The sequence below is a fragment of the Papio anubis genome, chromosome 7, assembly GCF_008728515.1.
Source record: "Papio anubis isolate 15944 chromosome 7, Panubis1.0, whole genome shotgun sequence".
NCBI classification, from domain to species: domain Eukaryota; kingdom Metazoa; phylum Chordata; class Mammalia; order Primates; family Cercopithecidae; genus Papio; species Papio anubis.
Window position 1 is genome coordinate 145,272,054 of NC_044982.1, and position 19,932 is coordinate 145,291,985.

A 19,932-nucleotide genomic window follows, 5' to 3' on the forward strand; every position below is an offset into this window, starting at 1 on the left:
TCATACAATAGGTACACAGAGAAATAAACTGATAAACATGTCACATATAACTTCTCTACCCTGTAGGATAATTAGTAGATTAATTATTCTGATAGTAATGCAAATCTTAACACCAAAAACAGGGAATTAGAAATTGAAAAGAAATTACGCAACAAGAAACTCACCTTTGCATTACTATGGTTCTCAGGGCTAGAATGACATAAACTCTGCTGCTGAAATGATGGAGATGGGGAGGAGGAAGAAGACAGTTGTCTCTGGTCCTCTTTTTTTCGCTCATACACTCGAACTCGAGCACAAGTCATCATACTTTCAAAGTACAAGTAGACGGGATCTTTGTCCTCTTCCCGAATCTGTAAATTTCATACAACAAAACATTCCATACAATGGGAAAAACTCCCCAAGAACCCAAAACAAAACGAATGTTTTTTTTCTATTACAATAGTTGAAATTTTTTAATGCCAACTTTAAAATCAAATAGCATAAGTACAGTTCATAAGCCCTAATCTTAGGATAGTCAGAACGGATCCAGTTCTCTATCAGGAAATTTCAGATCATACCAGAACAGTGCATTTCAAATTACCTATGATGAAGGATACATTCCTAATTACCAGTCCATCATAGACTAACACTTTAGTAAATACAATAAATTACTAGAAAAACTAAAAACATATAAAATGCAAGGTTTTTTAAATATTAGATTCAGTCTAATCAACTTGCTGTAGAAATTTCTAAATATTTACTCTTCTTTTCTATACAGTTGACCCCTGAACAACACAGGTTTGAACTATGTGGGTCCACTCACATAGGGATTTTCTTACACCTCTGTCACCAAGACAGTAAAATCAACCCTTCCTCTTCCTCCTCAGACTACTCTATGTGAAGACAGTGAGTATGAAGACCTTTATGATGATCCACTAATGAACAATAACAACACTTTCTTTCCCTTATTTTCTTAGTAACATTTTCTTTTCCACAGCTCACTTTATTGTAAGAATATAGTATATACTATATATAACATACAAATATGTGTTGACTGTTTACGTTATTGGTAAGGCTTCCAGTCAACAGTACACTATTGTTCAGTTTTAGGGGAGCTGAAAGTTACATGCAGAATTTTGACTGCGTGGAGATCAGCGGCCCTAACTCTTGCCTTTTTCAGGTTTTGTTGTTGTTTTTCAGATGGAGTCTTGCTCTGTCATCCAGGCTGGAATGCAGTGGTACAATCTCAGCTCACCACAACCTCCGCCTCCCAGGTTCAAGCGATTCTCCTGCCTCAGCCTCCCGAGTAGCTGGGATTATAGGCATGAGCCACCACACAGGGCTAATTTTTTGTATTTTTAGTAGAGACGGGGTTTCACCATGTTGGCCAGGCTGGTCTCAAAACTCCCGACCTCAGGTGATCTACGCGCCTCAGCCTCCCAAAGTGCTGGGATTACAAGTGTGAGCCACCGCGCCCAGCCTACCCTTGCCTATTCCATCACAGGCCAGAAACAAACAGTTTTATGCTATAATAGCTCTGCTACAGAGAACATATTCAGTAGCATCGTAGTATAGGATTTTTCTTCAATCTAATGGACTAGTAGGATATATGGATTTGATAATAAGACTTGCTTAGGCCATTAACACAATGAATAACTTCCTACTTTTACCTACCAGTCTTCACAGTCATATTATATCAACTGTTACTTTAAATCTTAAACTTTACTGATATTATTGTGCATTTTTAAATTTGCTTTTAAAAGCTTTTTCCTCACGTTTTCCTACTAATAATATATACTGCTTATCTTGACTATTAATATTCTACAATACAGGAGGAGTATCTTTTAAAACTTTTTCCAAGTCATGTAAAAAAGCCCATCTTTCTATGATCTTCTTGAAGAGAAGATGGCTGTTTTTTAAAATTACTACTACTCATTTCTACTTTTAAGACATTTTTAAAGTGCCAGCACTGATTAAACCAGAAAGGAAGATGTCTTATAAACATATTACTGAAAGCAAAATGATTCACAAAATATCAACCAAAAATTTAGTTGAAACACATCATCTTTACATGTGACTTTGGTAACTCATAATGAAAGATTAAATTCCAAACTTACCACGGGATTGGGTCTGGGAATGTATGACCGTGCAGATTTAATTCCAGTGAGCAGTTTGCCCTTCACAGTAGGAGATAAAACTTCTGGCTGAGGCAATAACAATGGTTTCATAGGCTCAATGACAGAAGGTGTGGGGATATAAACTGGTTCTGGATCTACTTCACCTTCTACTTTTACCCATAATGGGTAATGTCGAACAGGCTGTTCAGGCTCTGTTTCACATATAGCTTAACAAAAAAGAAGGGTAAGATTTTAGGTGCTTTTCGCAACAAACGATCAATACTGAGGCACTGACAAAACAAAATATGCTCCTTCACAAAAGGCAGTAACTCATTAAAACAATCAAGTAGATACCCCCCTCAAAAAAAGGGCATTTAGTTGCATTCATATACTTTTAATTTATTCATCTATAAATATTTGTTGAACACCAGCCATCAACCAGATACCGTTTTAGGCACTAGAATGAACACAGCTATGAATAAAACAAAGTTCTTGCCCTCAGAGTTTAAAATCAAGTAGGAGAAGACAAACCCATAAATATATAGTATCAAGTAATGGTAAGCCATGTAGAAAAACAGAGCAAGGTAATTAAGGAATGAAGAATTAAAAGGGGGATGCTATTATATTTAGCAGAGTCAGAGAAGATCTTACTGAAAAAAAAAATTTTTTTTTTGTTTTGTTTTTGAGACAGTCTTGTTCTGTCACCCAGAGTGGAGTGCAGTGGCGCGATCTTGGCTCACGGCAACCTCTGCCTCCCAGGTTCAGGAGATTCTCATGCCTCAGCCACCTGAGTAGCTGGGATTACAGGCATACACCACCACACCTGGCTAATTTTTATATTTTAGTAGAGATGGGGTTTTGTCATGTTGGCCAGGCTGGTCTCAAACTCCTGGCCTTAAGTGATCTGCCCATCTTGGCCTCCCAAAGTGCCAGATTACAGTTGTGAGCCACCAATATTCATTTATGCATTCAAATATTTGAATTTCTACTACGTATCAGACTTTGCAGATACAACAATGAATAAAACTGACAAAAATCCTTGCCCTCAGGTAGCTTTTGGGGGAAGTAAGATGAGACAGGCAATGTGACGAATAAGGAAAATGTGTTGGAATATGGTTAGGTACTTAAGAGAAAAAAAAGGAAAGGAAATAGGTAGCATGTATAGTAAGTATGTACAAGTATGTCTTTTGAGGTTTGCCCTCCCAGTGAAAGTGGTATTAAGAGGTTCTACCACACATTTAGTAAAAACTTTCTTATTCAGTGTAGTTAATTGTTTTATACACATATTAATTATAAGACAAAAACAAAAGCACCTTTAGGGCAAGCAAGACGTCTTGGACTTCTATCAATAATCTTTTAAGGATTTTCTAAGCCTTCATAAACTAAGCATTATACTAAGCAAAGGTCCCTTTTCATCTTTTCCTTTTGAAATAATAGCTACAAAATACACAGTACAGTACTTCAAAAAAAAAAAAAAAAAAACAAAAAACCTCTTAAGATGCCAAGAATGATTATTCATATTTCTCTTAATCTCTCACAGGCAAAGACAATTTTAAAATTTCAACTGTGAATACGTAGGAAATGGTTAATCTGTCACCAGAATGGGAAAAAACGAGAAATGGAGCTTCCAATAAACAGGGGAGTTCATAAAAGGAGCTAGCTGAGAGGGGTAGAGTTCAGTTCTGTTTACAAGATGTCTTAAATTGGAAGGACAACAACATACTAAAAATAGGGTAGGGAGCCAGGTGCAGTAGCTCACACCTATAATCCCAATACAGAAGCCAAGGTCGGAGGATCTCTTGAGGCCAGGAGTCCAAAACCAGACTGGGCAACATAGCAAGACCCTGTCTCTACAGAATATAAAAAGCTTTAGCTGGGCATGGTGGCATGCACCTGTAGTACTAGCTACTCCAGAGGCTAAGATGGAAGGATCGCTTGAGCCAGGGAGATCAATGATACAGTACAGTTAGCTATGATCAAGACACAGCACTCCAGCCTGGGTGACAGAGCAAGACCCTCTCAAAAATATATGTAAATAAATAAAATAGTATGGGAATTAAAAATCAGGACTATCATTGGCAGAGACTAGTAGAATTGAAGCCATGAAAACAGACTCCTCACAAAGGCAAGAAGAAGATACTGATCCCTCACACTCACTGGCCCACTGTTCACTTGATTCCTTTTTACAGCCTGAGATTCAAGATACAGCACCTCTTCATTCCCCCTTATAATGACACTAGAGATTCCCCTACTCTTTCCCTGAAACTCAGGGAAAAAACAACACAACACTCAGCAGGAAAAGGCGGAATTAAGCGAAGAACCTCAGTAGCACATATTCATTGACAGGAGCCAAGAATGGAAAACAGTTTTAACAAAGAAATGGTCTCCTCATTTCTATTGAAATGCCTCTTAATATATATTACCTTCCCCAAGTCCCCTAGCTTTATCACTCTGTCTTCTGGCTTCTCAGTAAGCCTTTTGTTGATGACACTTAAAACATTACAGGAATTTAGTTACTTGTGGGACTTAAAATTACAATAAATATGTATCTTTTCACCACACACTCATTTTATCAAATTGACAGTAACCTCTTAGAGAGATGGATTTGTTTTAATTGCCTTATTCCATGTCCTCACTCTTAGCAGTGTCCATAGTAGTTGCACCATAAATGAATAGCATTACACTTAGAAGACCTACAAGAACTGCCATGCTAATACAGCACACTAACACACCATGCTCCTCTTCCTCTGATTTCTGTAGGCATTTTGAGTATCTTTATAATGAAATATAACATTTATTTAAAAAGTACATAAACAATATACAGCTCAATACATATTAAGAAATATACATCCACATAAACACAATACAAGAAATAGAACAGTGCTATCAATTCCAGAACCCTTTCTCAATCAGTCCCTCCCCTTCCTATAAAAAAAGGATTCACTTAATGATAGTTATTTTTTTAAATAAAAAATGTTGTTATCAATTTAAATATATTAATTCATTAATATAAATTATCTCATTTAATCTGTTATATGTAAAATTACACAAATATTCATATCTAAATCAAATTTCTATCTCTAATCCCTAATATGTATTTTATATATATGGACATATTTACTAATTACAACATATAATGTCACCAGAATTTAAACATTAATTTTTCTTTTTTTTTTTTTTTTGAGACAGGGTCTCACTCTGTCATCCAGACTGCAGTGCAGTGGCATGATTTCAGTTCACTGCAACCTCTGCCTCCCAGGCTCAAGTGATCCTCCCACCTCAGCCGGGAGCAGCTCGGACTACAGGTGCATGCCACCATACCAGGCTAATTTTTTGTATTCTTGGTAGAGACCGGGTTTCGCCATGTTGCCCAGGCTGGTCATGAACTCCTGAGCTCAGATGATTCACCAGTCTCGGCCTCCCGAAGTGCTGGGATTGCAGGCATGAGCCACCATGCATGGCCAGGTACATTCTTTATCAAAGTTGTTTGAATTATTCTAAGTCCTTTGTTTTTCATAAAAATTTTAGAAACTTGCCAATTTCTATCCCCCAGAAGCCTATTAAGATTTCGATTGGAATAGCATCAGCAGATCTACAGGCCAATTTGTGAAAAGTATCTTACCAAGAGTGTCTTCTGATAAATGCAAACAATATATTTTTCCATTTATTTAGGCCTCTTAACATCACTCTCAGCAATGTCTTGTAGTTTTTAGTATATAGGTTTTAGGCATCTTTTATCAAAGTTATCCTTAAGTGTCTCTTCTCTTTGGATGCTATTTTAAATGGTTTTTTTTAATCTCAATTTATCTCAATTTCCAATTGTTCAATGTTTATATGTACAAACATGGTGCATACTGATAATGTATGCTGCAACCTCATTAAAATGACTTACAGTTCTAGTAGCTTATTTTGTAGATTCCCTAGGATTTTCCTATCCACGAATAAAGCCAATTTTTACTTCCTCCTTTCCAATCTGGACACCTCTCTCTTTATCATGCCTTACTGCACCAGCTAGGACCTCCTGTGTATAAAGTTAAACAGAAGTGGTAAAAGTGGGCATTCTTCTTCATTCCCAGTCTTTGGGAGAGAACAATAAGTCTTTTATCATTAATATGTCAATTGTAATATTTTTCAAAGATTCTTTTATCCAGTTGAGAAAATTCCTTTCTATTCCTAGAGTGCTGAGAATTTTTACCAGAAACGAATTTTGTCAATCTTTCAAAAATATCTCTTAATCAGGTGGAGTCTGAACACACCAGAAATTTGTCATTGCCACCTCAACCAAAATTAGCATCAGCAATGTAAAAATCCCAAAACATCTTATTGATGCTCACTTCAAGAAGCAGCTCCAGAAGCCCAGACACCAGGAAGGTGAGATCTCTGACACAGAAAAAGAGAACTACAAGACTACAGAGCAGTGCAAGATTGATGAGAAAGTTGTGGACTCACAAATTGTACAAAAAATCAAAGCTATTCCTCAGCTCCAGGGCTACCTGTGATCTGTGTTTGCCCTGACAAATGGAATTTATCCTCACAAACTGGTGTTTTAAATTTCTTAAGAACCTAATTAGATAATACTACATATATCTATACTACATAAATACACTATATATATGTATATATAGTGTGATAGATTGATCTTGAGATGATTATATAGTTTTATTTTTAAATCCATTGTAATGGCAAAGTATAATGATTAATTTTTCGAATGTTAAACAAATCCTACACTTCTAGGATACACCCCACTTAGCCATGATGCAGTATCCTTTAAATATGTTGTTGGATCTGAGTTGCTAAACTTTTATTTAGAAATTTTACATCTATGTTCATAAGGGTTATCAGTCTACAGTTTTCTTATAAAGTCTTTTTATGGATTGAATATCAGGGTAATGCTAGTCTCACAAGATGATACCATTTTATGGAAGACTGTATCATATGGGATTTAGTCTTTAATGTTTTGTAGAATTCAACAGTGAAGCAACTCAGACCAGAATTATTATTGCAGTGTTTTCCACTACAAGTTCAATTCTTTAATAAGTATAAGGCTAAACAGTCATCTATTTCTTCTTGAGAGAGTTTTATATCTTATGTCTTTTAAAGAGTTTCGCCATTTCATTTGAGTTGTCCAATTTACTGGCATAAAGTTGTTCACAATATTGCCATATCATCCTTTCAATGTCTGAAGTCACCTTTCATTCCTAATACTGGTAATTAGTATATTCTCTTTATTCCTCAGTCTGGCTACAAGTACCAATTTTATTGATTTTTTTCTTTATATAGTTAATTTATAGGTATATAAAGTGGGCTAAGAAAACAGAAATGTCAGGTTTTATTCTTTCCCTTGGTACTACCCACAATAGCTAGGCACAGTACCTCTGCACGGCCAGCAGTATTTTTTGACAAACCAAAGGATAAGCAGGTGATAAAAGTAAAGGCCAAATGGGTCTACAACAAGGAGGCAGAATTAAAATTTCAGAAATTATAATCTTACAAGGCAGAAAAAGCATGAGAACTTGGCAGTACCCTACAACTCACTTAGTATCTTTATGACGACCTTGGAGAACAAGTCACTAAGCACTCAATTAGCTCATTTGTAAAACGGAGAATGAAGCCTCCTTATCATATAAGGTTGCAGGTTTAAATGATAGAACCCTCACAGAGTGTCATGCATAAGAGGGTCCAATAATGTTAACCATTTTTTTCCAGCAATGGATTGAACCATTACAAAAAAAATTTTAAGTCTGTTACAATGAGCAAAAAAAGTATTAAATGCCAAGATTTTATGCATTGAGAATACTGATTTTATTTATATATTAACCACATAACAAAAACACACAAAAAAATTAAAACTGTGCTAAAGAATATAAAAATAAACAAGTCTTCCATCATAACCAGTGTTGCAGTGACCACAAGTGACTACTTTTAACCATTTATGTTTATTTTTAGTCATTACACTCAATCATTCTAAATAAAATGCTTATACCTCAATTTCACAACTTACTTTTTTTCCCCTGAGTTTCCACCTATCTTTTTGAAAAACATACTAAAGGATTTCAACTTTTCCAGCTTTTCTATTTTTTTCCTTGTCCATTTTTGGTATCAGCAACATGTTTACCTGTAAGAACTCTTTCCTATTTCTACTCCTTTTACATATCAGTTGTTAACAAAAATATCATCCCTCCTTTTTCATCCTTCCCTAACAGCACAAGAAAACTGATGGCTCCTAGATAGGGAATAGCAAGCTTTGCTTTTTATAATGAACTGTAACAGTAAGAAAACCAAAAAATACTTTGATAATTGGCTATCGGTGTTTAATTATAGTCAAGGATAGGACAAAGGATGAAGACAATAATCAAAAAGCAGTAAAGCCTAACAGGTAAGCAGTATTCCTGCTTATGTGGGCTTCTGTATCTTATTTTTGTTGCTTTGAAATGGAAATGCGTTGTCATAAGCATAAGAAGGAAGTAAACTCAGTAAGGAGATATGGATAGAACTAAACTAATAAATCTACACTATGCTGCATTTTAAACCTTTGAATTCTTATTTACACAAAGATCATTTAGGTATATAAATACACTATATCTCACTTAAATGCTAAAATAGAAATAAGAATAGCCTGGCACTGGTCACAAAACAGGAGAGGCCAGAAAGAGATCCAGGCATTAATATATTTTAATTTATTTTATTACAGGTGACATTTTAATTCAGTAGGAAAAGTATATTTCTCAATAAGTGATGGTACAATTGGCTAGGCATTTGGGGGAAATGTGATTCCCTACTACAAATCTCACATAAAATAAATTCAGATACATTAACAACTTATTTTTTTAGTCCAAAAAAGTACTAGAAGAAATATAATTAAATATTTTTATAATCTCAAGGTAGAGAAAGACTTTCTACGCAAGACTTCAAAGACAGAAACCAAGCACTTTGGGAGGCCGATGTGGGCGGATCATAAAGTCAGGAGCTAAAGACCAGCCTGGCCAATATAGTGAAACCCCATCTCTACGAAAAATACAAAAATTAGTAAGGTGTGGTGGTGCACGCCTGTAGTCCCAGCCACTTGGGAGGCTGAGGCAGAAGAATTGCTTGAAACCGGGAGAGCAGAGGCTGCAGTGAGCCGAGATCACGCCACTGCACTCCAGAGAGACTCTGTCTCAAAAAAAAAAAAAAAAAAGAAAGAAAGAAACCATAAAAAGACTGCCAAGTTTAACTATCACTGTTTTTTCACTGGCGGTGGTGGGCAGTGGGGGAGGGAAACTTGAACAAAATGAAAATGTAAATTACAAAATTACAACCTAGAAAAAATAAAGCTTCTGCAAACTAAAGGAAAAAAACATACTCCAAAAAAAGTTAGCAAAGAATTCAAAAAGGCAATTTATAGAAAAAAAGTTTATGATAAATGGTCAATACACCTATCACAGAAGAAATACAAATCTAAAACAATACCAATTTCTGCCTATCCATATGACAGTTTTAAAAGTTTTAAAATATTCAGTGTTAGAATAGAAAACTAACTGGGTACAGTGGCTCATGCCTATAATCCTAGCACTTTGGGAAGCTGAGGCAGGAAGACTGCTCAGGAGTTCATAGACCAGCCTAGGCAACATGGTGAAACCCCGTCTCTACTAAAATGCAAAAAAATTAGCTGGGCACCTATAATCGCAGCTACTCAGGAGGCTGGCACAGGAGAACCACTTGAATCCAGGAGGCGGAGGATGCAGTGACCTGAGATCATGCCACTGCACTCCAGCCTGGGCAACAGAGCTAGACTCCGTCTCAAAAAAAAAAAAAAAGAGGCCGGGCGCGGTGGCTCAAGCCTGTAATCCCAGCACTTTGGGAGGCCGAGGCGGGTGGATCACGAGGTCAGGAGATCGAGACTATCCTGGCTAACATGGTGAAACCCCGTCTCTACTAAAAATACAAAAAACTAGCCGGGCGTGGTGGCGGGCGCCTGTAGTCTCAGCTACTTGGGAGGCTGAGGCGGGAGAATGGCGTGAACCCGGGAGGCGGAGCTTGCAGTGAGGAGATCACGCCACTGCACTCCAGCCTGGGAGACACAGCGAGACTCCGTCTCAAAAAAAAAAAAAAAAAAAAAAAAAGAGAACAGAAAACTGGCACCAGCCAGTATCCGACTACTGGCATATGTCTAAAGTTGGTACAACTCTAATGACATCTACAAATGTTTAACATGTACGCACTGTCACAACAATTCCACCTTTAATAGCCTATCCTGAACATGGATGTTCATCACCATACAGTTTATAATAAAGAAAACCCAAAAAGGCTAACTATCCAACCAAAGGGATTATAACAACATGAAGCCATTAAAACTAACATTATAAATTAGATCTACAATTGTTGACGTGGAAAGCAGAACATGACCTTATGATGGAACATATACTGAAATATTAATCATCATCTCTGATTGAAATGAGTACAGAGCAACAGGAAATATAAATATAAATTGCCAAAAAAGGAGTATTAATCCCCTGATAAACTAAGAAACCTGTTTCAATTATGTGGTAAAATCATTTCAATACATTTGAACAAAATACAAAGATGTAACAGAAACGAAAAAAATCAATAATGAAATAATATATAACTTGGGTCTACATCTACATCATATTTTATCCTCTCCCACCAAAAAAATCCCCAATTTTCAACACAGTACATGATGTTCAGCTTTACTACACCCCTACTTTGTCCCCAAATCTTCAACCATGACCAGAGGGTCTTTTTGCAAACTTCTCCTTTTAGAAAACATGATGCATTATATGGATCTTCTGTAGTCTTTCCAAGGAACATACGTGTGTCTGTGGTGTGCGCGCACATGCACACAATCCAGAAAATGGAAGAAACTCAAAGGTCAAGGGCATTTTAGAAAACCAAGTAACAGTATGATTTCAATTTAGCACAAAAAAGCAATTTTCAGAGAACAATTCAACCTAAAAAAGGTGTGTGTGTGTGTGCATCTAGACAGCCAGTCAGAAAGAGCATGTAAGGATAATAAGTCTCAAAACTCTTATTGGATAATTGATTGGGATTAAGGTAGACTGTATTATTCTAAAATAACCATACTTTTCCAAAAACTGATACGGCAGAATTTTAACTCTCAATGAATACTCACTGTATTCTAGCTTCTTTCTCTTCTTTTTCTCTTTCAACTGTTCCTCCTCCTCCCTGATTCCTTCTTCTTCTTCCCTTGCCTCCTCTCCCAAAGTATCATAAAATACTGGATCTCGAGGATGAGCAGCCTTCCTCTGAAAATGCTTAGTTTTGGATCCTCCTTTAACAAGTACAACTTTTCTTTTCAAACAAGTACAACCAAACATGCAATCTGGTCGGCGGCAGTGAGCAGGTTGGCGCTTCTCCAAAGCTAGACTGGAACATACACAACCCAGTCGACAGAAGTCATTGTTGCAGGGAGGGGCTCGTTTCCTTATAATTGTGTGGATAGGTTTAGTTTTGAGGGATGCCTAAAGTCAAAGTAGAAAATTGTAATTCCACTAAACCATCCCCCCACACCCCCAACAATTTATGGTCATATACTGGACTACATTACTCTCTGACTTTAAGTACTAACAGCACAGGATTAATGCAGATTCAAAGGACAAAACATGAATATAACCAGGGCTCTAAACAATCTGCCATTCTAATGTTTAGTACAGACAATTATCAGCAAAACGATCAAGGATGGATTTATTTTCAATATAAATTATACATAATGTTCTAAGGCAAAGATTAACAAAGGGTGAGACCCATGGGCCAAATCCAGCCTGTGTCATAAAGTTTCACTGGAACGCAGCCAGGTTAATTCATACACATACCGTCTGAAGAACTACAACAGCAGAGTTCGGTAACTGCTACAGAGTGTATGGTCTGCAAAGCCTTAAATATTTACTATTTGGCCCTTTACCAGAAAAAGTTTGCTGGTCCCTATTCTAAGGTAATTAATAAAAAAAAGAATAGGACAATACACAAATAAAAGTCTTTATGAAGGATTAATAACGAATAAAACAATCTGCATTTAGTTCCAACATCTGATGATCTTTAGTTCCAGAATTCAGTCACAGAATTACAAAATGGAAAGTAAAAAAATTAATGGAAAGGCCAGGCACAGTAGCTCACATTTGTAATCCTAGCACTTTGGGAGACCGAGGAAGGGCAGATAGCTTGAGCCCAGGAGTTTGAGACCAGCCTGGATAACGTGGCAAAATCCGATTTGTATTTTTAATATAATAAAAAAATTAGCCAGGCATGGTAGTGCGCATCTATATGCCCCAGCTACTCAGGAGGCTGAGGTGGGAGGATCGCAGTAAGCTGTGATCATGCCACTGAACTCCAGCCTGGGTACACATGCATCAGAGGCTGCTAAGATAGGTATATCATCAATAGATCAAAAATTCCTTCCTGCATCCCTTGCCATAAAATTCTTAAAATATAAAAATAAAAATAAATAAGTGAAAAAGTGTTAATACAAAATTTCACAAAAGATAAAGGTTTTTCTCCATAGGTTCTTAATTTTTAATTTCCTGGGATTTAGTATCTTTTAAAAGTGCAATTTTCAGGCCAGGCGTGGTGACTCATGCCTGTAATCCCAGCACTTTGGGAGGCGGGACAGGTGGATCACCTAAGGTCAGGAGCTCCAGACCAGTCTAGCTAACATGGCAAAAACCTGTCTACTAAAAACACAAAAATTAGCCAGGTGCAGTGTCATGTGTCTATAGTACCAGCTACTCGGGAGGCTGAGGCAGGAGAATTATTTGAACCCAGGAGGCAGAGGTTGCAGTGAGCTGAGATCCTGCCACTGCACTCCAGCCTGGGCAGTAGAGCAAGACTCCATCTCAAAAAAAAAAAAAAAAAAAAAAAAGGCACGATCTTCAAAGTTGTTTTAACAAGATCAGCAAATGTACTTGCCCATATGTTGGAAAATGAAATTAAGAAATTTTCAGAATGGTCAGCCTTGAGACAGCAGAGAGGTTATTCAAAAGTACAATTGTACTGTCTCCCTCTGCTGGCAGGAGGAATCTACACCTGAGTGTCTAGTTGGTAAAGAACAAACAGGGAAGACGTAGCCTTAGTTCCCATGAAGGTTCTAAATGCTAAAAACTAGCTGATCATCCTGCCAAAAACTACCGTTCCCATTTCCCCTCACCAACCTCACTCTTTCTAGCCAAGCACTAATATACCTCCAGAAAACAGTAGCTACTTACTTGAGCTGTAAGTAGAGTTGTTAAGGATACATCTGCTCGCTCTTCTGTGATATACGTCCTCGGTTTTCCTTCCCAAAGTGCACAGTCTTCCAGGTCCATTAGCTTCACCTGAGATTTAGACAAGCCTGGAGGACGACTTCCCTGTTGCTGCTGCTGCTGCTGCTGCTGCTGTGCCTGCCGCAAACTAATCTGCTTTGGAAACACATTTTCATCTAAAGTTGGCACAACAAAGTTATTCGCCTGATTTTCTGAGATGATGCCTGAAGAATTCTTGGTAACCTTATCTCCCAGAATCATATGAGAGTATTTCTGCTTTGGTGAAACAGGGTATGGTAAAATGGACTTGTAAGATGATTTAGTTCGGCCACTGAAAGTTGCCTGTCTGTTTTGAGACTTTGCCTTTCGAGAGGCAGGGGGTACAGAATGAGGTTTCAAAGAGTAAGAGGTAGAAGGGGAAATAGTAGATTGCTTCTTTAGTACACTATCAAGTGTTCGTACATAGCTGGTACTCTTAGTGGGAAGCTGGTACACCACAGGAGATGTGGGAGCATTAGAAGAGAAACCCATGCTTGTTTCCATCAGCTTGCCTTCATTTTCCAAGTATTCATCTAGCTTATCACTACAGAAAGCAGAACGATTTTTCAGTGAACTTTCTGAATTTCCACCTAGAAATAAGAAAACACAAAATGCTTAAAGAAATCTAGGGCAGATTTATGAATCTCCACAAAAACACTAAAAAGGCCAAGAATATTGAGCTACAAAATACTGAATCTTCAAAACTATCCCTTAGCGGGCACAGTGACTCACACCTATAATCCCAGCACTTTGGCAGGAAGAAGCAAAAGGATCACTAGAGGCCAAGAGTTCAAGACTAGCCTAAGCAACAAAGGACCCTGTCTCTAAAAAAATTTTTTAAATAAAAACATTAATAAATAAACCATCCCTCCTCAGAAAGAAAAGATAAATAAAACCAAGTGAAGAGAATGAGTCTCAGACACTACTGACATTAAAATCTATTCTCTAGTCTTGGGCACTAAAAACATTAAAATCCTTGCCGGGCACGGTGGCTCACGCCTGTAATCCCAGCACTTTGGGAGGCCAAGGCAGGCGGATCACGAGGTCAGGAGATGGAGACCATCCTGGCTAACATGGTGAAACCCCGTCTCACTAAAAATACAAAAAAATTAGCCAGGCATGGTGGCTGGCGCCTGTAGTGACAGCTACTCAGGAGGCTGAGGCAGAAAAATGATGTGAACCCAGGAGGCGGAGTTTGCAGTGAGCCGAGATCGCACCACTGCACTCCAGGCTGGGCAACAGAGCAAGACTGTCTCAAACAAACAAACAAAAAATTAAAATCCATTCTCTACAATTATGTCTTACCCTAAAATTACCACATTATATTATTTATTGAGGCACTACTTTTTACAAAGTGCTAACAATGTATTTAACCTAAGAATCATCAATCTTTGACAATCTTTGACCTGATTAAAGAGACCAAAGATAAGTAAAAACATAACAGGGAGTCTGTGTGCCGTGGCTTACTCCTGCAATCCCAGCACTTTGGGAGGCCGAGGCAGGCAGATCACCTGAGGTTGGGAGTTCGAGACCAGCCTGACCAACATGGAGAAAACCCGTTATCTACTAAAATACAAAATTAGCTGAGCGTGGTGGCACATGCCTGTAATCCCAGATACTCGGGAGGCTAAGGCAGGAGAATCACTTGAACCCGGGAGGCGGAGGTTGTGGTGAACCGAGATCACACTATTGTACTCCAACCTGGGCACAAAAGTGAAACTCCATCTCTTATTTAAAAAAAAAAAAAAAAAAAAACCACATAACAGGAGGAAAAAAAAAAAAAAAAATCAAAGCAGGCCTCAATAGAATGCCAAAAGATTATTTGTAATAGTGAGGTTGGGCACAGGGGCTCATGCCTATAATCCCGGCACTTAGTGAGGTCAAGGTGGGTGGATTTCTTGAGCTCAGGAGTTTAAGACCAGGCTGGGCAACATGGCAAACCCCAGCTCTACAAAAACTTAGCCAGGCATGGGGGCACACACCTGTGGTCACAGCTATTCTGGAGGCTGAGCAGGGAGAATCACCTGAGCCCAGGAGGTCAAGGCTGCAGTGAGCTGAGACTGGACCACTGCACTCCAACCTGGGCGATGGATCAAGACCCCATCCTTAAAGAATGCCTGTAGTGTGATACAAAACATTAGAGAAGAAGGAAGACCACAAAAAGAGGGGTATAAAATTTAGTTGGGTTTTTGTTTGTTTGAGACAGGGTCTTGTTCTATCACCCAGGCTGGAGTGCAGTGGTATGATCGCAGCTCAGTGCAGTCTCAACCTCCCCGGGCTCAAGTGATCCTCCCACCTCAGCCCTGCGAGTAGCTGGGACTACAGGAATGTGCCACCACATCTGGCTGTTTCTGCATTTTTTGTAGAGAGGGGTTTTCACCATGTTGCCCAGGCTGGTCTCAAATTCCTGAGCTCAAGCAATGCGATAGCTTCAGCCTCCCAAAGTGCTGGGAGATTACAGGCATGAGCCACCATGCCCAACCATAAAATTTAGTTTTTAAGAAACAAAAAAATTAAGTACAGAGACATGAATTACATTGTTATAAACACAGTGAAAAGATTCAAAGATAAGAAAAAGTATTTTGAAAAACTGGCATATTTATCTGGTTAAACTGCAAACGAATGCAGTGGACAAGGAAAAGCACTAAGAATGGGGACCAAGAGGGATACAGTCAAAATGCTTGGATTAGAAGTTTAGTCTGAAGTATAAGACTATAGGAAATCACTATACAACTGTGAAGTATACAGTTCTAAACTAAAGCTTGAGAATGTTTTTTGTAACTGCAGAAACAGAAATACCAGAAATGCTGTTTAAAAGGCTGCAGCAATTATTTAAGCCTGACTGAACCTCAGGGCTGTGACTACAGGAAAATGGGTAGCAGACAGAAAACAGCAAGACAAGTATTTTCAGTTCATTTTAAACCATGGAAGGCTGGGAGCAGCAGCTCACGCCTGTAATCCCAGCACTTTGGGAGGCCGAGGCAGATGGATCACCTGAGGTCAGGAGTTCCAGACCAGCCCGGCCAACATGGTAAAGCCCTGTATCTACTAAAAATACAAAAAATTAGCCAGCCGTGGTGGCACATGCCTGTAGTCCCAGCTGCTTGGGAGGCTGAGGCAAGAGAATCTCTTGAACCTGGGAGGTGGAGGTTGCAGTGAGCCAAGATCGCACCATTGCACTCCAGTCTGGGCAATAAGAGTAAAACTCAGTCTCAAAAAAAAAAAAAAAAACATGGCGAGAAGGAATGAAGAAAAACAACCAAGACTTACTTTTAACAAAAGGTTTTTGGCTACATGTTTCAGAACATTTACAAAATTTTTAAAAACTAATTACCTTCATTCCTAGATGCAGAAGCACTATGAAATTTTCCCCTCCATCCCTTGATCTTAGTGAAATCATTGGTTTTCCCTGTCCTAGAAACAAAGGGAAATCCCGCATCTATAAAAGAAAAAGTCAAACAGATGACCAAAATTCTAGCAGGCCAATATTATGGACCTAATTAATTAATAAAACTTTAATTTGGTAAGTGTATAAATCACTTACCGAAACTATAACAACAGACAAAAGACCTATCTTAGACTAATGTTAAATGTCACCAATAAAGGTAGCTTTTTACTTACATTACAAATAATGTAAACTTCAAGAAAAACAGTGTATGACTTTACCAATGTTACATACTCACCAGGAGAGGCAGGGTTGGTTCCTGAAAGGTTCCAAAAAGGAAAACTAGTAGCTGGAGCCAAAGGTAACTGTACTCCCAAGTATTTAAGATCAATGCTCATTGTTGGATCCACTGAATTCAACTTTAAGCCCACTACAAGAAAAAAGGAAATCTTATTTCCATAGATCAATCACAAATCATATTATCTCCCTTCTTTTTTTTAACTTGTGCCTGAGAGATGGTGGGGGGTAAGGTCGAGAGAGAAAGGAGATAGTAAAGAACAAAAACAATGAAACAAACTGTAGCAGATTCACTTTAAGGTGGCCCCATGATCCATGTCATCTGGTATCACACATTTGTATAATCCCCCTCACTCTGCTGAGTGTGGTAGGCAGGGCCTTAATTTGTTTCTAATCAATAAAATGTGGTAAGGGAGATGTGCCATGCATGATAATGTGCATGTGATAACACAAGTTATCCATCTTGCTGGAGCTGCAATGAAATAAATTTTGCCAATGAGCTGAGGGAAACTGGAAGCAGATCCCTCTCCAACCAAGTCTCTGAGAAACCAGGCCTGGCCAATATTTTGACTGTAGCCTTGTAAGAACCTAAGCAGAGAACCCAACCAAGCTATGCCCAGACTGCTGACACATAGAAACTGTGATACAGTAAATATATGGTTTTTGCTAAGTTTGTGATAATCTATTAAGCAAGGTAACTAATTAAAAAATGGCAAAATTCAGATCGTTTGTGCTTTAACTCTTTGTGGTCCAGAGATTGTCTAAGGCCTCTATTATGAACTTACCATAGACTAAGCTGCTGGCCTGATTATGGCTACTGGTTCTCTAGTTCTTATTAATGACATTTATGGTTAATCAAGCCTAAAAACATTATGACTTCCTTATTTATAGGTTAAAAGGCAATCTTTTGGGAAGGTATTCAACTTAAATTTTAATAAACTGAAGGCAAAAGAAGTTCAAAGTGAAGCGTTAATTATTGGCCAGGCCTGGTGGCTCACACTTGTAATCCCAGCGCTTTGGGAGGCCAAGGCAGACGGATCACTTGAGGTCAGGAGTTTGAGACCAGCCTGGCCAACATGGTGAAACCCCACCTCTACTAAAAGTACAAAAACTGGCCAGGTGTGGTGGTGTGTGCCTGTAGCTACTCAGGAGGCTGAGGCAAGAGAATCACTTGAACCTGGGAGGTTCAAGTGAACTGAGATCATGCCACTTTACTCCAGCCTGGGAGACAGAGTAAGACTCTATCTTTAAAAAAAAAAAAAAAAAAAAAAGCTCACATAGTGCTGTTTCTCTAACAGTTAAAGACATTAGGTGGGTTATGAACCCCATGTACCCTATACATAAAATCTATCTGAACAAAAGATGGCAAGCCAGGCACTGCGGCATGCACCTGTAGTCCCAACTACTTGGAAAGCTGAGGTGAGAAGACCACATCTCTTCAAAAAAAAAAAAAAAAAAAAAAAAAGACAGCTATTTTGTTTTAGTTTGCAATTCCAATTCTCTAACATATCTTTATTGTATTACTTTTTTTTTTTTTTTTCTTTTTGAGACGGAGTCTCGCTCTGTTGCCCAGACTGGAGTGCAATGGTGCCATCTTGGCTCACTGCAACCTCCGCCTCCCAGGTTCAAGCGATTCTCCTGCCTCAGCCTCCTGAGTAGCTGGGATTATAGGCGTACGCCACCGGGCCCAGCTAATTTTTGTATTTTTAGTAGAGATGGGGTTTTACCACGTTGGTCAGGCTGGTCTCGAACTCCTGACCTCATGATCTGCACGCCTCAGCCTCCCAAAGTTTGGGATTACAGGTGTGAGCCACCGCACCCTGCCTATATTACATATTTATTGTATTTAATCACACAGTATGATTAAAACATCAATCAAATAAAACAACATTCTTTCCCCATGTTCCCAATCAACTATGGGAAATATAGGATAATGAGTCAAAACAATGGTTTTTAATCTTGTCTTTACTACATTTTCTCAACAGTAAAATGAACACCAATCCACCACACTCAGTCGTATGCTTTGAGAATCTACTGTACTTTCTCTGTAAAACAGATGGTCTCAGAAAGATAAAACACATTTTTCAGGCCTGGTGTGTCCGCTCACATCTGTAATACCTATACTTTGGGAGGCCAAAGCAGAAGGACTGCTTGAGCCCAGAAGTTCAAGACTAGTCTGGGCAACAGGGTGAGACCCCACTTCTACAAAATAATTTAAAAATTAGCTGGGTGTAATGGCACGTGCCTGTGATCCCAGCTACTCAGAAGACTGAGGTGGGAGGACTGCTTGAACCCAGGAGGTTGAGAGTACTGAGAGCCATGATCATGCCACTGCACTCCAACCTAGGCAAAAAAGCAAAATCCTGTGTTGAAACAAACAAACAAAAAGACCTCAAGAAGCTTTAGTGTTGTTTTCCCCAATTGATTTTTAGTAGTTAGCATAGGGTAAATAAGTCCCTAAGAGAGGTAAACAAAAAGAAATCTGAGGCCGGGAATGGTGGCTTACACCTGTAATCCCAGCACTTTGGGAGGTTGAGGTGGGTGGATCACCTGAGGTCATGTAAGAAAATCCTTCCCCAAGTAAGACACCTGAGACCTAGACTCAGTTGATTTCATATGAAATGGGCATAAAAACTTTAGCTTGCAGAAAATAATATAGCTGAATAATTCATAGAAAGCATACTGTGAAAACCCTACTATCTTTTTATACTTTTATTCAACCAGAGCCTACTTAGAACCTAAAATCCTGTCTACATATGTCAGTTTAAACTACACTTCTAAACAGTTTTCCTTCATTTCACCATATCAGAAGCTACTTCTTAAAAATTTGTTATAATGTCGTTACAAAAAAGACTCATAGAGA

At 38.5% G+C, this 19,932-nt stretch overlaps 1 protein-coding gene across 17 annotated transcripts in view; it reads right to left on the bottom strand.

The window, feature by feature from the left end:
* Window positions 1–19,932, bottom strand: part of MGA (MAX dimerization protein MGA) — a 168,032-nt gene that overhangs the window by 40,455 nt on the left and 107,645 nt on the right. For all 17 annotated transcript variants that reach the window (XM_021940454.2, XM_031668812.1, XM_031668802.1 and 14 more), the window contains 6 exons: window positions 17,071–17,202; window positions 16,722–16,826; window positions 13,313–13,977; window positions 11,227–11,575; window positions 2,097–2,323; window positions 165–350 (listed from right to left, as the gene is read on the bottom strand). In XM_021940454.2, coding sequence (XP_021796146.2) covers window positions 165–350; window positions 2,097–2,323; window positions 11,227–11,575; window positions 13,313–13,977; window positions 16,722–16,826; window positions 17,071–17,202 — 1,664 coding nt within the window. The remainder of the gene's footprint in view (window positions 1–164; window positions 351–2,096; window positions 2,324–11,226; window positions 11,576–13,312; window positions 13,978–16,721; window positions 16,827–17,070; window positions 17,203–19,932) is intronic.